General features: G+C 36.0%; 2 protein-coding genes across 4 annotated transcripts in view; one reads left to right on the forward strand and one right to left on the reverse strand.

Moving 5' to 3' along the window:
* LOC137403671 (uncharacterized) overlaps nt 1-7500 on the forward strand; it is a 40792-nt gene extending 33292 nt beyond the window's left edge. For 2 of the 3 annotated variants that reach the window (XM_068089668.1, XM_068089667.1), the window contains exons 3-4: nt 2523-2559; nt 7117-7500. In XM_068089668.1, the coding sequence (XP_067945769.1) occupies nt 2523-2559; nt 7117-7224 (145 nt within the window). In that variant the 3' untranslated portion in view covers nt 7225-7500. Of the gene's footprint in view, nt 1-2522; nt 2560-5463; nt 5724-7116 lie in introns of those variants that run through there. The other variant, XR_010979605.1, reaches the window with a different exon arrangement.
* LOC137403670 (cysteine and histidine-rich domain-containing protein 1-like) lies at nt 2585-15659 on the reverse strand. Its single transcript, XM_068089666.1, has 7 exons — nt 15504-15659; nt 14891-14997; nt 12475-12718; nt 12050-12173; nt 8382-8487; nt 3019-3204; nt 2585-2907 (listed from the first exon to the last, which is right to left on the reverse strand). Exons 1-7 carry the CDS (start codon nt 15571-15573, stop codon nt 2773-2775), a joined length of 972 nt encoding a protein of 323 aa, XP_067945767.1. The 5' UTR covers nt 15574-15659; the 3' UTR covers nt 2585-2772.
* Between the last annotated feature and the right edge of the window lie 8236 nt (nt 15660-23895).

Consider the following 23895-nt stretch of genomic DNA (forward strand, 5'->3'; position numbering starts at 1 on the left):
GTTTGCTCTATTATACAATGTTTTTGGCATATGATGAAAAAGTCTGGACAGAATACCGTTGCGTATTTAAATGACATCACAAAGAATGCTGGAGTACCGCACGTTATTTTGAATTATTTTTAAAGTCCTGTTCAATCATTCATTCTAGAGTGATGAACTTATAGTATTAGAGTTTCTATAAGCCCTAGTCTGAAAAATTAATGAGTCTGGCATGGAGATATGATGAAAATCAGTCGACAATTTCTCATTGAGTTGTATTCTGTAACCGATAGCCTTTTGAAGGACAATTATTAGGAGTTATTCTAACGCGGTATAAACAAGGTGTAAACTTTTGAAGCAGCTGCTATTCCATATTTGCTATAATGTAAGTAATTCCTTAGTTTGAATGAATAATTTGTGTGAAAAATCTTTTCACACAATGAATATGAAAATTGGGCGATTTTTGGAACAAGTTTCTTTTTGCTTATATTCATGTTAAACATCGTATTTTGTCTCTCTGTGTACTCCACCATTACAGTCTTGAAAATGAAGTCCCCAAGATGATTTCATGCTCATTGTTTATTTTTTGTTCCATTCCTTCCATTATTCTATGATGTCGTGTTTAGTTAGCTACTCACTGTAATGTTTTACTCCCTTCTGTGAGAAGATAATACCTAACCACATTACAGCGCGCAGGACAGAGGTGAAAAGTTACGAAAAGTTGTTGTAATGACACGTGGTAGTCTTTGTGGTGAGGATTTTACTGGTGCTTTGAAAAAAACTATTGTTACGTGCCATATGGGCATCATATAAATTATTAAACATGACTGCCGTGTCAGTCTTTCAAATTCTTGGTGACGGAATTATACGACATAAAAAGCTAGTTGTGCTTTTTAGTTGTTAAAATCTCCTCTCAGAGTTCTTAATAATCTAAATTAATGATCCCAATGTAGTAGTGACCGCCAATTAAACCACAAGATATCATTTAGCTTGCTAACTTCTAACCATGCAGCTAATCATTGTCAGTATTTGTTACAATATTACATAAGATTGTCAAAATAAAAGTTCCACAATAGTGAGCGGCCATTTTTAAACAGTCAATGTGCTCATTTTTGACATTATGATGTTGTTACTTGGATGCGCTTTTAGTTCAAAGAAACTAGATAATGTATGAGCAGTGTATGTGAATACAAGCATTTCCGATTTTGCACATGTCCATACAAACAATAGGCAGTTTTCATGAGTTGCCTAAAAATTGACTTGCAACAAAATTCACATTACAGTTATTTGATATCAACAGATTTACCATCTGTTGGAATTTACCATCTGATTGGAATTCATTCCCAAAACGGCTCAAATGGGACGTAGATGAACCAGATGGCTTCTGTTTACACTTTCATGCAACCTCATTTGTCAAAAGATTTTCATAGATATACTTCACACATTCAATAAAACCGTGTCTATTGTCCTCACACGTCTATTTCATCATAATAGTAAAGCTGTCGTTTAAGCACTGATATCTCAAAACCTACCGTAAAAATTTGTTCAATTTGTTAACTTTAGCTCGAAGGAGTGCATATCATCATCTGATAAGCATTACAAGCCTGTTGATCACTTGTGATAGTCGAAAAATGCTGCAGAAATTGTTCGCGCAATTTGGCAGGAAGTATGGGTCACATGATCAGATTATGGCTAGTTGATTAGAGCAGGCTGAAACAAAACTGTAAAGTAGCGAGCAACTATATTTGACAAGGGCTTTCCGGTAGAACTCGAGTGTTTGTCATAAACTAGTGCTACGAAAACGTTTTATGTTGAGCCTTTTATTGACCTTTAATTTCATGTGATGAGGTGTCAAACCTATAACCAAACTGTTGGAGTACGTCAGCCAAATAAAGAGATACCAAACAACTGCGTTTTCGTGATGGCTGCGATTAACTGTTCCTTTTTGAGCTTTGAAGAGGTTGTAATCACATTTCCACATATTTTTCACCTACAACACGGCAGAGTTAGACATGGTGAACTTTTTGATACCAAATAGCTGTGATGTGAATTTTGTTGCCGGTCAACCTTTAAAACTTGCAAGCCTTACAACCAGCTCTTGGAAGTGGTTTTACTCACAGTTGATTCTTGAAATGCAAAAGGAAGAATATTATAGAGCCGACAATGATCAACAAGCTCAGAATTTAAGCAAGGCTGAAACTGCTAAATCTTATATTAAAATGTGATCAACATTTTAATTGGCTTATCAGATTACTAATTTGGATTCCTCCAATTACAAAATGAGCACATACACAGTATTGCAGTGGCTGGATGTATTATCTACCCGTTTAAACCATCCTCGGTGTCACTTACACAAACTGATCATGGTCAAGAAATGGCAATAGCCATAACTTATAATTTATCAACTTTAACTGATCAATTTATCAACAAACTACGGTTTGTAGCAATTGATTTAGACTAGTGATAACTCTTTTCTGAATACAGTATATGCTGCCAGCTGTCGCATACACACTTACAAATATATGCTGTGCCACAACTTGTAGAAATGTCGAAGAGATACTGGAGTCCAAAGGCGAAGAGGTAAAGAACTACAGAGATAAAGGACTCCTGGCATTATAATGGGTTATTATTATTAATGTGTATGCCTTGTCTCATACATGTAGTTGGATTTACATGACCAATATAATCTGTACAACTGGTATAAGATTTGCACAATCACCATGTTAAAAATATAAAAGAGGAGATCCATAAACAGATATATTCATTTGATATATCGGGCAGGTGAGAAACATCTCATTTTGGTTCACCAGAGCCTGCAGGTTCTGGTACAAACTTCAACTGCGCCCAGCTTTGTGGCGCTGCCTTCTTAAGGGCTATCTCCACTTTGGCTCCTAATAGCTTCACGCTGCTTTTCTCTACATTTATTACCTGTAATAACACAGTCCAGTACATCAGCGCATTCATTCTCGTGTAATTGACTACCATGTAATCAGTATATAGAATGACTGGCAGGTGAATGTGGAAAGTGTGACAACTCACCCCATCTAGCTCAAACGAATTGGTGAAGATGCTGTCGCCTTCATAAACGATGTATATATCAATAGCAACACGGTTGACTTTGACCACAGTTTTGATTGGATCAGCGCATTTAGAGAAGACAGAGATGGTAACATGACTGCCAGTTTGGTGCCAATCCATTCTACAGGTGCTCTTCACCGCCCCTTCCTGTGATACATCAAGTATTTCAGTGAAGTTTACGTCCCACAGTGCGAGGACATAAGAGAATCCCAATAGCTCGGCAAGCATAATTAGCGAAGCAGAATCTCAAACTGCACTGAGTATTAAACTAACGTGACAAATAACTAAATGCAATGAAATAAGGTGAACATGACCACTGATAGTTGTGCCTTTACTTTGTATCTGATGAGTTCATGCAACTTCGTCTATGACTTCTGTTTACCACAAATGCAATGGCGAATCTCTTGAAATAGTTCAGGCCTTCTGTGCTGTGTTATGATAACCCAGAGTGTCAGGAAAACAAAAAAGAATAGTGGTTGATGAGGTGTGTTCAAATATTATGTAAACTATTGCGGAATCTCCAATTTCAAACTGTTTCATAGATATCTGAACCATTGCATAGGTCACTATGAATGCAGTCGACATTTCAAAGTAGCAACACAGTAAAGGCAACCAAAGCCTACATGAATACGAATTCAAAATGCATGTAAAATAACGATTCCTCTATATAGAGCTCGTAGAGAAGATCTGAGTACAGTCAAACTCGGATAACTCACCCTCGGATAGCTCAAACACATGGTTAACTCGAACGGATTTGTTTTGTCTGTTTCCACGCAATGATAAATTGCTTTAGATAACTCGACCTCAACTTCGTTAACTCGAACAGTTTTTTGCCCAACGGCTACCGAGACGGTTGTTATCGCTTTAGAATATCACTTTATTCCAAGCCATAGAGATAAACCTCAATTTTTAGTAGTTCTTAGGTGTCGTTATTACCATCATCTGCAAATTATTTTTGTTGAGAATTTTTTTAAAGGTTTGCAAAAAATTTAATTTTGCCAGACATCCGCTTAGCGATGGCTCTTCGAAAGCAAGGAAAAGGGAGGTAACTTTCGGATAAACTTAAAGTAAAATCGTCAAAATTGATCTTTGTTAAGACGCTCAAAAGAAAAAAAAGTCTTCTTCTGAGCAGTTTAACAGCGATCAAGTTTTGCCAATTTTAATCTGAAAACGCCCTGGCATTCACATAACCTAAAACAACAAACAAATCTCAAGCGATAGAAAAATCTCTTTACTTTTTGATAAATTTTTTTTAATTTCACATTAGAAGCCTTTTAATTTGCAACAAGCCATCTATGCTTTTGATTTTTATATAGTTTGTATATGTACATGTATCTAATAATAAATACATGGACTTGTGACCGTGCTCTGATAACTTGAACGCTCTGATAACTCAAACACTTTCGCTCGGTCCCGTGAAGTTTGAGTTATCCGAGTTTGCCTGCACTTTAAAAATTCAATTTAAAAAGGATACACAACTCAGTTCTGACACAAACAATCTTTGCAGATGGTAGCTAGTAGCGCGGCCATACTGTAGTGCAGTGTTTTTTAACCTTTTTTGAGCCAGGGCACATATTTACATTTGAAAAATTTTGCGGCACACCACTAACCAAAAATGTTATAAAATGACACCCTGAACAGTATATTTAATCACAATATAGTTTCTCAGTTGATTTATACTCGGCCAGTGTGAAACTTGAGCCTGTTTAGATGAACACAAAGCCAATAGTCTAGCACCACCCCTTATTTGAAGGTCACCTATAATTGAACAACACTGACATTCATCATGCTAATTAGTAATCAAAGGTGCTCAACTAGGCATATTATACTAAATGACCTGTCCGATTTCGATGGACTTTAAGTTTGTGGGTGAAATTATTAAATGCATTGACCATGCATCAAACACGTAAATAGAAGCACCTAGATAATGGTGCCTAGAGAACCAACTACATCGAAGACTGGGCATTCAATCAAAACGCTCCTACGATATAAGTTGTGTGTTAAACTTTAGAGCACTACGAGAACATACGTATAAATTTTGACAGACACGTCGAGCAGGCACGAATTCTGCTAATCGGCAAGTCATTCAAGGGATATAGACTGACCGAGGGTGTCACAGATTCTGAGTACTGTATATAGTATACATGTAGTATAGTAAACAAAGTAATAGCATGACAATAGCTATTGCGCAATACACTGATGAATCATACAGTAGTTGTTCAGTGGATTATGATTAGCCCTCTATATATGTAGATGTACATGTTTTGATGAGTCATGATCATAAATTTAGAATATTGTTCTATTACTAGATTTTTCCTGAATAGATTTTCTGGAATTTTCTAGAATAATTGTAAGAAGGTATAAATAGTCTGACTGCAGCTAATACAAGGCAGTTCATAACAATTCAGTTTATATTGTACATGTCTACAAGTCAGCAATAAAGGATTATTTTATACTCTCACAGCAATCCTCGGCATATTATAATATAGACACTATATTACTCATACATAGTTAGCCGCAATATTACACCCGGACGTCTTAACTCTTAGCCTTGTGCAGACATCAGGATACAATCACAACACCAGATATCTCGAACCTGTCACATTGCATCACTACTTTGTGACAGAGGGTCTCAATGGTTTTGAGGATAATATCCATCGTTTTAGGCAGGGATTACGCGTTTGTCACAATTTCCATTTCCATAACAGTTCAATAATTCATTTCCATAAAATTTCCATTTCTATAATTTATTTCCATATTATTTCCATTTCCATAGCATTTCCATAATTCATTTCCATATTATTTCCATTTCCATAATTCATTTCCATTTCCATAATTCATTTCCATTTCCATAACATTTCCATAATTTATTTCCATATTATTTCCATTTCCATAACATTTTCATAATTCCTTTCCAGTTTTTTCCATTTCCATAACATTTCAATAATTCATTTCCATAAAATTTCCATTTCTATAATTTATTTCCATATTATTTCCATTTCCATAGCATTTCCATAATTCATTTCCATATTATTTCCATTTCCATAATTCATTTCCATAACATTTCCATAATTCATTTTCATATTTTTTCCATTTCCATATTATTTCCATTTCCATAACATTTCCATATTTCTAAAATAAAATTTCCATATCCATTTCCATAAAAGTATGGAAATATTTATGTTTATGGATATGGAAAAGTAAACATTTCCATAATATGTTTAGCGATCCCTGTTGTGTACGTATGTGTGCGCGCTTGTGTGTCAAATGAGCTTGTGTGTGCAATCGTCAACTCTTCCCGAACATGTGATTAATTTATGCATAATATGAATATATTTGCTTGCTAATATACTTTATTTAGGGTCCAGGCAACATCAAAGCTGTATGCTACCATTGCCCATAACTAAGCCAGAGACAATTTGAGATAATTTCTTTCAGACATCCTTAATAGTTTCTGTAATACCACTGATGTTAGCTGCTTGTGTATTACCATTGTCTAATCATGTAGCCTAGTCTATACAATATAACTCCCTTCTGTTTATATCTTGGATTACGTGTATGTTACAATTTCCATAATTCATTTCTATATTATTTCCATTTCCATAAAATTTCCATAATTCATTTCCATTTCCATATTATTTCCATTTCCATACCCTTTCCATAATTTATTTTCATATTATTTCCTTTTCCATAATTCATTTCCATATATTTTCCCATTTCCATAACATTTCCATAATTTATTTCCATATTTTTTTCCATTTCCATAACATTTCCATAATTTATTTCCATATTATTTCCATTTCCATAACATTTCCATACTTTATTTCCATATTATTTCCATTTCCATATTATTTCCATAATTCATTTCCATATTATTTCCATTTCCATAACATTTCCATAATTCATTTCCATATTATTTCCATTTCCATAACATTTCCATATTTGTAAAATAAAATTTCCATATCCATTTCCATAAAATTATGGAAATATTTATGTTTATGGAAATGGATATGGAAAAGTAAACATTTCCATAATATGTTTAGCGATCCCTGGTTTTAGGTCAGACGCCTGATAAAGACTGGACTGGAGTGTCTCCAGCAAGCGCGGGATAATGCTGGCATTACCAATAAAATGACATTCAACTATTGGACGATGATTCTAAAGTGATTTTAGAACTACTCGACAGTTCTAGAGAATGAAGAGTACTGTTGCAATAGTGATGTATCATTTGATTCTCAACAATAATCATTTTATTACATGCCAGTAGGCTTAATCACCATGTTATTATGTATTATATGTCTTGTATTATATTTTTTGTCTTATAATTTTATGTTCAATGATATTTTATCATTGGTTGTTCATTGAGTTATCTTATATTACAACTTTATGTTGGATGTTATGTTATCTTTTGTTATTTGTTAAATGAAGCTTAATTTACCAAAATCTTGAGCAGCTAGTTGAAAAATCGAATTCGACCATTTCATTGAACGTCACCTCTCATTAAACGTCATCATAAAAGAAGCATCAAAAAATAGAGCGCCATGGCGTTCAAATAAAGGTTTTACAGTAAATTACCCTCCCAGTCTTTACATCAAGGACACCAGACAATGACATAATATTTACAGAGAATGATTGATAAATGTTTTGTAAAAATTGAATTAAAAAATGACATTGGATAATTTCGCATGGCACGCCTAGTAATCTCTCACACATGGCACGCCTAGTAATCTCTCACACATTGGCACGCCTAGTAATCTCTCACCATTGGCACGCCTAGTAATCTCTCACACATTGGCACTGTGGTTGAATATCAGTGCTGTAGTGCATTCACTAGTCACTACTGCACTATCCCTCCATGCAAACTTGAAATGCTACCCGTGACGAATCACTATAATAGAGAGCTGAGGAGTATTTGTTATTCTACATTATAGCTGACTACAATGCTATTGGACTCCTCGAGCTTGATATTGAAATTAATTCAAGAAAATGATGCCGCAATGGTGGTGATTGACAACTCCATTACCTGATAGACAACTCCATTACCTAACTCATAAAACACAGCTTCTCTCTTCATACCTATTCAATAACGAGTCGAAACGGCTACTTGCAAAACTATACAGGAACTCAGGAAGTTAAGTTATCCAATCTCAGAGTCACCAAACCCTTAGTCTAAAATATGACTTCCATTACACTTTCTTTGACGAATGAAGTAAAGTTCATGGCAGCTACTATTGCTCTTCATATAAATCTCATGTAATATATAAATAAAATATAATATAACATGAATATATGTGTAAAAAGAGAAGATAATCCTTACACCGTACCTTGGCTGACAAAGTCCATTTATGCTTGCCACTTTTACATCCTGGTTGGTCCATAAACTTGTCAAATTCAGTGGTTTTCTTTTGACAGCATGACCAGTATTTCATTCTAAAAGGCACAGATATAAAAAGGAGACACGAATGAGCTGATGACTTGAGACCCGACCACCCATTAAAGCGGTTAAACCCATTAAAGATGTGGTTGCGTCAAAAAATTCAATTTAATGAAATTAAGACCCATAAAAGGCTAAAACATCAGCTACAATTTGATGCCATTTTTGTCTTTGTAGACCAACCCTGTCCAGAGATATATGCGTTTGAATGAGGCCCTCTTTTAAAAAGCTCACGTTCCAGCGGGTGCTTCTTTCGTGATGTCACAAGCAAGGTATCTGAAAGGAAACCACGAGCAATAAATATGAGGTCGCTTCGTTAGCCAATCATGCGCCCGAAATTTTTATATAGGCCGTAATAAATGTTATCACTCGTAAAACGCGTTGTCTGTGACCTCGAAGATTCTCATAATTAGAGAATTCATTCTCATCGTTACTGATTCAACGCGTTTCAACAATTACTAAGTTATACATAGTTTTAAAATGGCTTCAAGTTTGAGCGACCGCTACTCAGAGTTATCTGAGCAACTTTTAGTAAAAGATCGGAGTAGACAGCTTATGGTCAAAGCTGACAGGCGTCAGCAGCGTTTTGCTGCAGAGGAAGACAGAATGGAGGTAAATTAACTTAGAGTCTTCTATACTTACGTAAATGTAATATTTTTATAGTCATAAATACATATACTAATTAATAAAATGATAATTCTTTGCTATCTCCAATCATCGTTTCATAGCTTATCTGCCGTTTTACCTAACTATAATATTTTTTTCGAATTTTCTTTGGTAAATTAGAGTCATGATTACAAATTATTTTCACTCGTAGGAAGTGGGTAAAATCGATTGATCATTGCAAATCTTTAATTTCCAGAACCAAAGCTTCGAATCGTTGGCTTGGCGTACTTGTGCCTTTATTAAATGTTTATTCGTTCTTAAAATTACACTCGCAATCTATTTAACTCCCAATTTGGAAGCTGTCAATAGATACGCTTTAGAATGACATATCTATGAATGACATATTTATTGCATTTGTTTTACTGATTACAGAATGTTTATGTCGTCCCACCAGCCGAAGAAGCTTTGTCAGTGTGGAAACTGCCATAAAGGGGAAAGAGAGACTTGAATGCATGCTGCATACGCCATGATGTTTTGTTTGAGTTTGTTGCAGTAGATGAATTTGTCTTATTGTATCAGCTAATACTATGTGAGTGGCCACGACTTGATGAATATTTTTAATAAAAGCTTTATGCCGAGATGAAAATATTTTTGCTTGTAAAAATTATATAATAAAATAATATTGTTGAAGATAATGCAAAACATGATTTGCAGAATATTGTAGTGAATTGGATATGGTATATGGATGTCCGCAAAACTGGAGAATGTGAGTTCAAATCCAGTTTGCAGCAGACTTCTCATCCTTAAAACTCTATCCCCGTCTATATTCTTTTCAAAGACGTGGCTTGCTTATTTCACTTAGGTAGTATTCGATAAGAATACTACTAGTAAGAAACTAGTACAGTCAAACATGGATAACTCGCCCACGGATAGCTCGAACACATGGTTAATTCGAACGGTTTCTTTGGTCCGTTCCCCACGTAATGATAAATTGCTATAGATAACTCGAACTCAACACTGTTAATTCGAACTGTTTTTTGTTAACGGCTACCGAAACGGTTGTTATCGCTTTAGAAAATCACTTTATTCAAAGCCATAGAGGTAAAACTCATCTTTTCGTAATTCATAAGCGTCGTTATTACCACCATCGGCAAAATATTTTTGTCAAAGATTTTTCAAAAGGTTTGGTAAAATTTGATTTATACTGCTATACGATGAATAGCACGGGCTAGCCGAGTCACACGCCCAAGGATTTTCGCCACGCACATACAAAACAAAAACAGCATGTTGTTTTTGTTTTGTATGCGCGTGGCGAAAATCCTTGAGTGCGTGACCCGGCTAGCCCGTGATGAATAGTTTTCCGACGTTTATTCCGTGTTGAATCAACGTCGGAATGTTGAATGTTTAAAACGTCTTAAAAATTGTTGTAATTAAATGTATACGTTGTCTTAGCTAAAAAAAATTATTTATCGTTTGACCTAAACACAGAATACGTGTGTACATTCAATAAGTATCTATTCAAAAAGCGTGAGTGATATACAATGTACCGTAAAACCTCGTAAAACTTTTAATTGAACTGCCTCGGAGTGTTGCTCTTAACGAATCCCAGGTAAAGTAAGGTAATCTTTGCATAAACTTCAAAAAAAATCGGCAAAATTGATCGTGGGTAAAACGCTCAAAAGAAAAAGATGTCTTTTCTTTTGAGCATTTCAACAACGATCAAGTTTTGCCAATGTCAATCTAAAAAACGTCCTGGCAATAACATCACCTCAACCAACAAACCAATCTCAAGTGATAGAAAAATCTCTATACTTTTTGATAAAACGTTTTAAACTTTACATTAGAAGCATTTAATTTGAAACAAGCCATTTGTGCTTTTGATTTATATTATAGTTTGTATATGTACATGTATCTACTAATACATAAGTAAATACATGGACTTGTGACAATGCTCTGATAACTTGAACGCTCTGATAATTCGAACACTTTTGCTCGGTCCAGTGAAGTTCGAGTTATCCATGTTTGACTGTACGTAGACGGTGTAGGCAATGATATACAGCCCCGCCCCAAGGATAGGCGACAGACATAATGTGGGCGGGGCTTATGGGAGGCTGTATATCGTTAGTATGGGTAGCTGCAGAACTGTGCTGATACAAAGACCGCGTTCTACATAAGTGACTTGACAGAATTACCGTAGACCGGTAGAATTGGTAGTCGGTACCCAAATGTTTACACAACATTTGGAGAAAGTGAGTAGAACAAATTTTCAATTTTCGTTATTTGAGGCCTTTGAAACATTCATAATAATGCATCTTTAGCAGGATTTAAAATTTTATTCTAGCCAACATGAGCAAATACAATATAAGATATATGCCAATAGAGCCGCGTAAGACTAGACTTTTATCGCAAATACTTGATGTGAATACGAGAGATAGAGACAGGTTGCCTAACGCGTGACATCATTTTGGGCAAGTCTGGGCACGTTTTTGTGGCCTGAGCGTTTTTACGGCGATCAGACTTTTTCGGTTTTAATCTTCAAATATCTTGGCAATGCGATCGCGTAACACAACAAACAACATATCAACTGATAGAGAAAAAAAATGCTTTCTTTTAAGATCAACTTAAATTTGACGCAACCACATCTTTAAGTTATTGCTGTGCTATCAAACCAAACATACTGAGGTTAAATGACCAGCTTAATTGGAGCGAACAGAGTGAAAGAAAACCTGTGGCGCTTACCAACTACGATCAGAACAAATCTATATCTTCGACACATCATAGACTCCACTCCTGTAGGGTTTTCCTATAAGGTGGACTTAGCCAGGCATCTGCTAGTTTGGCATTGTCCTTGTGAAAACAGTGCTATTATGGAGGCCTTGAGAGAAGCATTATCAGTTACAATAAAACTCGATGACCTTTACTGTCAATTTGAACTAGATGTTTGTTACGAACCCTTCGTGAAATACAGGAACTCCAGGATGGTATAAGCATTCTGCTTTATCACTCTCTGGCCCAGTGTAGTGCTCCTTACAGCTGTTATTATTACACGCTGTTCCTACTTTCACCTCATGGCTTGCTAAACAAAATTAAATAGCCTGATATAATGCATAGAATAGTGTTGAATTTGTGTAGACAAAAGGCCAACACAATGTGTTGATACAGGTAAGATGTAGTCATGGACCTTTGCTTGAGTTGTGTCCCCTCAACATATCTTAAACAAGGAAAGACAACTACCCCATTGTTCAACAATTATCTGAGAATTACATGTACATGTATGTAGATATTGAGTAGGCATTTTAGCTAATTGAATATCAACAAAGTACAAACAATAACTAACTAGACAGAATAAGCCACCAAACAAAGCATATAACACAAACCTAGCTCCTCAAGAGGTTCCTTCTGCTCAGTACTGAGACGAGCCATCCGCTTCTCCAGTGCTTGTTTCAAGGTCGCACCTACAGAGCTTTTCAGTGTGGACATGGTTTCCCCGGCATCTGGTCGTTGATCGTCATCCCGCACTGGTGGTGGGCCTTTTATGAGCATCTCCTCAGGTATGGGCTTGCTTTCTACTTTTGGTGCTGGGGCAGGCTTCTCATTGCTATGAAAGCCAGTCGCACAGCCCTACCAGATATATGCATCTGCGTATAGTTCATAATGAGCAAGCCACTATCCTCTGAAGTTTTTTACCAGAGAAAGGTAGAAATGCCTGACAAATGTCTATAGGACCTGACAAACAACAAAATATTGTAAATGGCTAAACTTCGAAAAAATACTCTCTACCAAAAATCTTGAATTGCATGAAGCAAATAAATCTTGATAAAGCAAATTAAAGCAAGCCTTGATCTACTGAATTAAATCCATCCAGAAATAATTATTTTTATGTTAAATCTGTCAACTGTTGTAGCAAATATTCTTATGACAAAAATGTATTTTATTTAATTCATTCAACAAATCTGAAACATCTCAATACATACTTCATGTAGTTATACATGTATATAGCATTAAAATAAATGCACTATAGAAAACTATCTAAAACAGCTAGATATAAAAACATTAATTTGTTGTAATAATTTCAACTAATAAGGTCATACTCTATAAAATGATGTTTTTTATCATTGCTTCACTTTTACGTTGAATACATATGAATTTACTGAGCTGCGTAATTGCCCTAGTATTACCTTAGTATATATTGATTAATCCAAAATATGGACAGGAGCAGTTAAAAAGTCACTCTTGAGTGTCGACAATCGAAAATCTTTGATAAAGGTTGACTTGCAACAAAATTCACATTACAGTTACTTGGTATCAAAAGATTCACCATGTCTTACTTACTCTGATGTGTTGTAGGTGCAAAATATGTGGAAATGTGATTACAAGCTCTAAAAAGCTAAAAAAACGAACAGTTAACGCAGCCATCATGAAAATGCAGTAGTTTGGAATCGCTTTATTTCGACGACGTACTCAACGCGACGTGGTTATTGTTTTAACACGTGATGTTATCACGTGAAATTAAAGGCCAATAAAAGGCTCCGATATAAAACGTTTCGTAGCACTAGTTTATAACAAGCACTTCAGGTTCTATCGGAAAGCCCTTATCAAACATAGATGCTCGCTACTTTACAGTTTCGCTTCAGTTTGGTCTAATCATCCAATCATAATCCGATCATGTGACCCATACTTCCTGTCTAATAGCACAAATAATTTCTGCAGCATTTTTTGACTATCACAGGTCACCAACAGGCTTGTCATGTTCATCAGAGGATGATATGCACTCCTTCAAGCTAAGGTTAAAAATTGAACGAATTTTCACGGTAGGTTTTGAGATATCAGTGCTCAAAGTGACAGCATTATAATGATGATGAAATAGACGCATAAAGACAATAGACATGGTTTTATTGAATGCATGAGGTATATTTGTGAAAATATTTCGAGGAATGAGGTTGCATAAAAGTGTAAACAGAAGCCATCGTGTTCAACTACGTCCCATTTGAGCCGTTTTTGAAAAAGATTCCAACCTACGACGTTTTCGCGATGGCTGCGATTATCTGTTCATTTTTTAGCTTTTAAGAGCTTGTAATCACATTTCCACATATTTTGCACAGGGTCTACAACACTGCAAAGTAAGACATGATGAACCTTTTGATACCCAATAACTGTAATGTGTATTTTGTTGCAAGTCAACCTTTAACAATTAACTTAAGCAGCAAGTCAAATTGGCAACAATATTGATGCACAGGCGCCTTACCAAATGGGCGTGATACGTTTCCTATAACTAGTATTCAGTTTAGGCTAATTGTGACTATTACGATGGTCTGACAACATATCAGTTATTTGAATTTCACTATTTGTATTTCGCTTAAACCTTTATTACTCATAAAATTAAATGCTTGGTAAATCTCATTCAACATATCAAATTTTTTGGTAGAACAGTATAGATATCTCCATGCAAAAGTAGCTGATAGCCTACAAGTTTTAGACCTGAAGAGCTTAGCAATTTGAAAGCAAGCACATATTTGTGTTTGTCGTATGGAATGTAAACAAACCAAAGGCGAATGTAAACCAAAGCGAATATGGATTTACCCTATATCAGTGTCCTTAAATTGAATAATGAGCTAGTGACATAAACCTAAGCCAAAAAAAGGTTTGCGCATCTATTGACACTAACAATAAAGAGTAAACTATTTAGCTTGCTCTCACATACCAAACATATTAGTTTGGTATGTTTAGCCAAACTGGGGTTTATCCAAACATACAAGTGATACTAATGTTTAAGCAATAATCTGGCATACTCACGGGCATGTCAAGAAATATCGAAAAATCTGTGCTTTTTTTATCACAACAGCTCCAACCTTTGAGAGCATCATGGAAGACTGGATGACCAGGATGGTATCGACAAGCATCTAAAATCAGCTTCTCATATACACAGGCGAGTAGCATGGTGTATCAAACCAAATTAATAAGCACAAATACAGTTTCTTGGATGTGACCGTTTAAAACTAGACCAACCAAAATGCTTGTAGGCCTATAACATTCAACCCCGGGATAATATGCTGATTGAAGGATACATTTTACAAAGCCAACTAAACTCAACACCTTTCGGGGAATGATGGTTGATACGCTGTAATTACAACTATGAGGGATTGAAATAGATTAGCTCTCAGAACACACCAGTAGTTATTTTTGTAACTATTCCAACATTTGTTCATAGACCTTTACGTTTTAATGATTAAAAAGCAAAAGTTTGTAATATGAAAGTTTACTAAATGCATGAATTTATTTATAATTAGCTAGTTTATAATGAAAAATAATCGATGACTCTATAAACATTTTGAGATTTAAAATATCGTTCTAAACTATTTATAATCACATATGTTAACATAGTGACCTTTAAAGCTGTTTTACCTACCTGCACTGTTTTCATTTAAAATGTAACTTTTTCCACATCCTTTCCTATAACATTGCAGTTCTGTAGTCATAGCTGTCTAAATTTAGTAAGAAACCTAAATCGGTGATTTAACTGAAGTGAAGGTTGAGAACAGCGATTGAATTCCCAGCGCACGGTCTACTCTTTTTTCAAGAAAATTCTATGAACTATTGCATTATTGGACTCGCTACACATCATGTACATGTATATGTATATTATCGGGCACTCGACAGGTTATAGCAATTACCGTAGTACGGTAGTAGTTACTGGGCGAGATCAGTGTCGTCTAAGTAGCAGGGTCCCTATACGACACTGGGCGAGAGCGGGTGTAAGCACTCGATACTTACTGAGCAGCTCATAATTATGGGCGATACGAGTAACGTATCGTCTCATACGGGTCGCCGTGCCGAGCCTCATGTAGATGGTTTTTTCCCTTAGAACAGTGGTTCCCAACTACCTTGGAGCCATGGACCCCCTGAGCTCTTTATCTCAAAGTCATGGACCCCTTTATAAACATCACAATATATGGTGTTTATAACAATGCATTTTAAATTGGCGTACATTATAAATTAGAATAATATACATGTAAGAGTCAATAGATTTGACATGTTTCTCTTTATTTACTTACATAAAGCAATGCTATACTAAACTGCTTTGACTGTTAATTTTCAGTTTGTTAGTGATATAGACGAAAATACCTCTTGTTTTTTACCAAATTCTCAATCTTTGGGGAAATGGTTGACAAAGTCCCAGTCGGTTTCATTGTTTCGATTTGAGAACAGCCATGAAGGAGAAAGTGGACTCGCATAAGTATGTAGACACCAATGGGAGCAGAGTTCGAAGGGCGTGTTTGGCTGTCTGTGGATATGGATGAATCATTGAAGGCCAAAATTCTTCATTGGTTTTATTTTCATAAACATTTTTGGTTATTTTAACGATCTGCTGGTTTCATTTTGTTGTCAAATAAATATAGTTGCCAAATATTGTCACAATTATGATCAGTCAGCTGCCATTAACAAGCATTCATCCCACGACCACACGAGCGAAGCGAATGTTTGAGAGTTTTATGATAAATGCATGTGCGCACAACTCACAAAAATTATTCATCAACAACGTCGCAAACCCTTGTACCGAAATCTCATCAACAAATTTACCCATTTTTCTGTGGAGTCGTCTAAGTATAATAACGATACAAAACACATATAAACCTATTTAAATATATTACCAAGTCTTTGAAAAGTGTCGACAGTATCTTACAACTTACCCATCTGAACGGATTATACACAAATAGACAGATTAATTTGGCCGAAAATCGTTATTAAAACTTGCCAAGCCTTACTTTTATCAAAATTAAGACCGGCAATTAAAACGCCGAGCGACAGAGAATAGAACCATTAAGTCGTGCGCATTTCACGAAAAAATAACGTGCACATTTCACCAGTCTATAGCATTGTCGAATTGCCGAAGGTTTCTGTAATTAACGTAGAAGTAATGAAATATAATCGTTTCTTTTTTGCCGATTTCAAAGTAACTGACATTTTAGACACTTTTGAGTACTTTGGTATTCTAACCATACCTGCCAACTCTCACGCATTTGGCGTGAGACTCACGCAATCACCCCAAAGAAAAAATGAAAATGCGTGAGAAATGCGTGAGATTTTTGCCCCAATTTCTACAATTTTATATATACTATCATTGATACATCAATTGCCCCAAAACCAAATCTCACGCATTGCCCCACTCTTGGGTTGGCAGGTCTGATTCTAACTGATGTCCAGCGCAGTCAAAGTAAAGGAAATGACGATGATATTTTTTTCTAACGATTCTTATGAGATTATTACAATATGTAATTATAAGTTTGGATGACTATTGAAGTGTTATAGTAACACTAACAACATCGATGATGGGCAATATGTTAGTTATTATTTTTTCTAAATAGTTTTGTTAAATAGATTTTCTAAAAATCTATATGAATATCACAATTTCTTGATATTGTTAGCTATTACGTTTTGAAATGTAAACAAAATTGTGAATTGGTTTTCTATTATTACTGTATTACTATATTAATAGTATTGGTTATTCTAATAATATCAGGGCATTTTACTTCTAATATTGTATTTCTCCTATTGCAGGGGGAGAGATATAAACATATAATCCTTTCCTTTCATTATTGCTGTTTGTTGTACATAATAACACCCACACCCAGTACATTACAGCTACCATTGCAGTTATCCTATTGCACTGCAGTGCCATTTGACTGCGAATATTGCGTTTCTCAACCATCAGTACCCTTTTTTTTCCAATATCACTTTGGTCGTGGGCTGTATGACAGGGGAATTTCTAGTAATATTAATAGTCGCCATTGTGAAATGACCCAAATTTGGTTTTACATTTAGATTTTGAGTATGAAAACTAAACTGCGCAGCTTTGCTGCTGTCCCATCTTATTGGTCAGGTCAAACAATGTGACAACGACAAAAAAACTTTGCCGTTGTTTGGACGATTTCGGGTAAATTATATTTAAATTTGAGCATATACTAAGACTCCTACCAATCTGAAAATTGGTAAAAATAAGTAAGTTGAAATGTTTTATTTTCCATGGATCTTAGTATATCGCTGAAATTGAAGAGGGAAAGAGAGAATTATGTGTTTGCTGGTTACAGGTTATGTTGTTTTGTACTACTAACCGGAAATCAGGTACTATCCAGCGATTGACGCACATAGGTGATAAAAGTTTAGGCCCAAAAACCTAACAACAAAACACGACCACCCCACAGGAATTGCATTAGTCCGGAAACCCAGGCTAGCACAATCCCAACAGACTTCGATCATTAAACCGCGCCCATATGATAGCCGTCGTCTATCCTTTTAGGGTTTTATATCATTGATCCAACCACTATGACAGAAATAGCTGTAAATATCTAGCTAGAAAAACCATTACTGGCTTCAGCCTGTGGACCCCCTCAAAACCTCCTGTGGACCCCTAGGCGTCCATGGACCACCAGTTGGGAACCACTGCCTTAGAACGTAAAATAGGCTGTGGTCCGATCAGACAAAGAGCTCTTAGTTACATAATTATTCTGCTTTATTGGAAAAAGTATTCTAAAATTACAACACATTCCCAATAAAAAGCCTTTATTTGCAGGCAAGATAATTTAAACAGCATGTAAATAGAGTTAAATACCGGTACCCTCTCTTGTAGCCCAATCATCACAGACAAACCAGCGAAATGCGCCGCAGAACCAACCAAGCACAGGGACAGGAGGTGAACTCGAGGTATGCCCGCAGAACCGAACAGCGCATTCCCTATCAATATGTGCCTGGGTGTCTGGCACTTTGCTCATCATCTTTGTGTCTTTACACACCCATGCGAGTGCAAGAACTCATCCTATACTTGAGTTGTGGCAACGCAAATTTGTACTTTCATTATAATAATAATTCATTCATTTAGTATTCAACTGTCTAGTGAAATACTGTCAGCCATTTGTTGCATGAACACTCAAGAGTTGGGTTTGACCCGGGAAGGTAGTACCTGTAAAAGGATGGTTGGTGGAGCATGTCTGTCCAGCCCTGTGAGCCCATCAAGGCAACCAGAACGCCCCCCCCCCCCCTCCCCCCAAGACCTAAGAGCTCTAGAAATGAAGTTCCGTTGGCACCCCCTTTCAGTGGCAATCTCTGCTGTTATTTAGATCAGTTTGGGTATGGAGAATTCAAAACTGAAGAATTGCCACAGCTGCCATATATACTTCTATGAGAAATCTAATGAAAATCCTGCTTTAGGATTTATCTACCCTGTAGAGTAGATAAATCCTGCTTTAGGATTTATCTACCCTGTAGATTAGATTCTTTCTAGAAGCAGCGAATTTTCAACTTTTTTTGTAATTATTTTGTAGTGGTGTAGGATGTCAGTGGTGATGTCAAAATTCATTTTCTATTTCTTTCTAATATCCCACGATTGTTACATGTAAACTATATAGGGGCCTACATATAATTTACACTATATAAACTGTAAACTATAAACACTGTAAACTACATGTATATATAGTTTATATATATATAAACTATATATATATATATATATGTTTATATATATAAACTATATATATATAAATATACATATATATACATATATATACATATGTATGGTTTAATAGCTTTATTTTACACAAAATCAAATAATTTTGTTCTATGACCTGACACTGATGAATCATAAAAAATATCAAAGGGCAAGCACTGGGAACATGATGATTATTTCTGCTAAGGTTAATATCAAGTCTTACAAAAACTAGCTGGGTTGCTTCAAAATATCACACATCCTAATTATTTGTTGATTTTGCTCAACACGTTGAATTTTTAGTCATTGTCCTCACCGTCGACATCTTTTGCTACCGTTCTTTCATTGTTGTTTCAGTGCACGCACGTGCAAAGCTCTGTGTAAGGCAGCTTTACCGTGATACAGGCACATTGTTCCCTCGACAGTTGGATTTTTGACACCAAAAGAACTGCTTGCAGAATATCACTTGGGGCAATAATGCTGATATGACCCTTCACTGCCTACTTATTGAGGTCTTTCATTGCCTGATGACATGCCTGCTGACAATAGACATCTGTTTTGATGAATTTCCGATAATTCTTTTGCCCTTTGCCTGCAAAGTACAAAACTGCACCAAAGCACGCAAACCTATGAGACTCTCACATAGATTATCTACGAGCGTAGTAGCCATTAAACTAACATCCCATAGTCACTTCTCGTCCCTCCGTTTAATAAGAAAAACAAAGTTGGCAATTGATATTCTGATCATGGGCAAGTGCTATGATAGCAATGTCTGTGTCAAAAGATTCCATCACCCCCTATGATTAGTTACCAGCAGCATGGCACGCATGCAGCACAAGGCGGGCTTCTGCCTCCTCATAATCACAAGCCAAAGTAGGTTACTCTGTGGTGAGTTGAGCGTAATAAGGGTTAATACTCAGCCGGTAGAATGATCTTGTTGTAGTATAGAGTCAGCGTATCAGAGTATCAGGTCTGTCTCTAGTCTTCCAGTGTAAAACAATGAATGCCAAAATCACTTCCTGGTTGCTTCCAGACTTTAGAGAAGCTTTTCAGTCAGTTGGTATCTTCACAGCTCTGTTAGTAGTATGAAGGTTGCTTTGTAAACTCTTATCACCTTTTGCTTCACTCACTTCCCTTGCTTCCCTTCTTGTAATAGTTGTCGATCACAAACTCCTCGCGAACAGCCTTTCACTTCTTAGCATGAGCAATAAGCCCATCAAGAATGGTATCAGCAAGTTGTCCGGATGTTGAAGGAAAAGCATTTGTAGGCAAAGCTTGGATAAGCGCCATGGCATCCACAATGATGACCCCCACATCCTCAATAGCTTGGAGTCCCTGCATTTATAGTACAGTCTGATTATGTCTGCCATAGATATGAACTGGTCCTCTTCAAATAGGTACGCAACATTTAAACTCACTGCAGAATTCAGGTGAGAGAGTTTCTAACTCAGTTGTCCTCAGGTGATCTGGGCTAAGATGTAGAGAAACTACAGGTAGAGGCGCAGCTAACTGTTTATCCCTTTACATGAAGAGTTCTAAGGTACCATAGGTAAGTGTTGGACTATCTTCGTAATTGATTCTATCGAGGTAAGATATATTAATATACTTACCACTTAGGCAGTCGTGTATCGAGCAGGATATAGATATATTAGTCGTAACACTTGCTATGATAAGCGATCTCTAGAACAACCACATCTTGATCAAAATGCATGGGTGTCTGTTTTTATTGTTTGATGGTAGCAGCATTCTTCAACCCACCTGCATAAGTATGCAGGTGGGTTGAAGACAGCAGCGGACCTGCATAAGTATGCAGGTCAACTGCTCGCAAAATTATCAAGATGTTCACACTGAACCATGCTTGAACAAGTTGATAAATGGGTGTCATAGCTGTGGGGTCACAACAGCTGTGGGGTCACAACAGCTGTGAGGTCACAGCAGCTGTGGAGTCATAACTGCTTCCAGGGTGATATTGGGCCAATCATCGGTACTGTATTACTTCAAGCTGGACTACAAAACAATACACAACACCACATGTAAATTACTTATCATAGTCAAAGCAACTGAAGAAATCATGCCTCCGGTCATTTTATAGGATTGATGGGCATACTAGCAGCCTGTTTTAGCTACATGAAGGACAACTTCACAAATAGTTTATTTGTGTCAGCACTTCCTTTCCACGCATATACATTCAAGTAAAGGTCTTGACATTGAGGAATGAACAGTAGAAATAAATCTCATTTTCGACCCTTTTCATGTGGCTAAATGAATGTCAGTCCAAAATGAATGACCTAGGAAATTGCAATCAATTGGTCATATAAAATGGATAAATCTAGAGTGAACACATACACGCTTTGTTCTTTTGACAATCGAGGAGAAAACTAGTGGTATATGCCTGGCTGGAGCCAAATATAATTCTTTTTTAATCTCAACCCAAACACCCTGAACAGAAGCTGCCAATGTGGTTTTGAGCAGAATACCATATCAGTGTCTCGGTTCTTTTAATGATATTTAATTATATATTAAATTACATAATCATTTTATAAAACAACTAGCTGTTTTACCCGGCATTGCCCGGGTAATAAAAGTCTTTGCACAGAAAATTGATTTGTATTTAACATATAACAACATTTGCCATTCTAACTTTCAAACTACATATTATGAAAAAAGCGTTTTGTGAAGTTGAAATAATTTAAGAGAAAATATAAACAACTGTTAAGGTTTTCAAACTTTCTCAAACAACTATAACCTTCAAACTTCATATCACGAGAAAAACGTTCTGTACAGGTCAAATAAATTGAAAAAAATAAAACAATTATAAAAAGGTTTACATATAAATGTGAGATAATTAGCAAGTAATAGCTAAATTAAGTCAGTTTTGCTATGATTACAACAAAAGATGATTCGGTAATGATACAATTAATACGAACTGAGAAATCATAATAAAAATCCTGAACAAGTTGAATTAATAATAACAATTCTTGCATAGAAGCGCTTGTGTGGGTGTATAAAAAAGGTTACTGTTCCACCAGAAGCTATCCATCAAAACTTTGAATACGATGATACTGGTACTTATCGATACCGGTACAAATGTAAAAATGAGATATCGTACTGTCTTTGTCTGACCGAAGAAAGAAATAATGTCGAGGCTTTTCCCACGGAGATAACATAATTGTCCACGTTAAAAGAATTGGCCTTGACCCCAGATATAGTAATTGAGCCTTACAAAAAGTATCTTTAACAGTGGCATCGTAATGTGTGGGCGCAATGCTAAAATAGTTATCATGTGCATTTGATATACTGATAACATCATTGATCAATATGCTTTATGTAGCTCAGTTGTAGAGCGCTTGGATAAAAACTTGCAGATGCATTCGCCATCGTCATGAATTCAAATCAATTTTAATTCCAAGATTTTAATAGCTATAGTTGGACACGCATATACATACATACACATACAAATGACCAACTTTGAGAAATATATATATAGATTTTACATCGCACTATCTCATATTAAATGCCTGAGCGGTAGGCACCTCACCTACCACCTCAAAAAGTACTCACCTATGTTTTTTCCTAGCTAGCTCGATCCAAATTTTGTTAGCCAGCCTTCGATAGTATCCTTTGTGATGCTGGGAGCCAATTTGAAGATGTGCACCATTGGGAAGAGCCTTTTTAAGCTCTTTAGAAAGTATTTTCCAGCTTTGTAGAGAGTAAGTGTTTGACTTGTGTTCATTGTTCATAATCATTGTTACCAAATTCTCTCCTTAACACCGTCTGTGTGGTCATGTCAAAGCCATGGTCATACAAGCCATGTCAAAGATCAAACTGAAAAATGTTTCTCTTGGTTAACGTGCTTTGACCATAGTAATAAATGAACAAATTGTTATTCACTCTGCAGAGCCAATCATATCTCGATGCAAAAGGAGATAACTCCTTAACATTTATCAAACAAAATAAGTTTCTCCACTAGTGGGTATGGTAGGCTTGGCAACTAACAGTGTATGAACTCCACACCATCAAATTTATCCAACTGCAAGAAACTGCCACTGAAGCGAAGTGCCGAACACTATAAGTGGAAATGATGGTGACGAAATTAAGTGCAGGATATTTATTTTAGCACATGCTGTGGACTACTAGGATAAGCTTCCATTAGCAGAGTGGCCTACACGAGGTTCTCATGAATCTAACCAACCATTGAGACTCGTTGGTCATTTTTGTAACCAGATTTAAACTTGGATGGTATTTGAAATAGGGCAAGTATAAGCATCAACTTTTCACATGAACTTTAAACATGATCTGCGTATATAGATAAAACTTGTTG

Source organism: Watersipora subatra, chromosome 9 (assembly GCF_963576615.1).
Source record: "Watersipora subatra chromosome 9, tzWatSuba1.1, whole genome shotgun sequence".
Classification (NCBI taxonomy): domain Eukaryota; kingdom Metazoa; phylum Bryozoa; class Gymnolaemata; order Cheilostomatida; family Watersiporidae; genus Watersipora; species Watersipora subatra.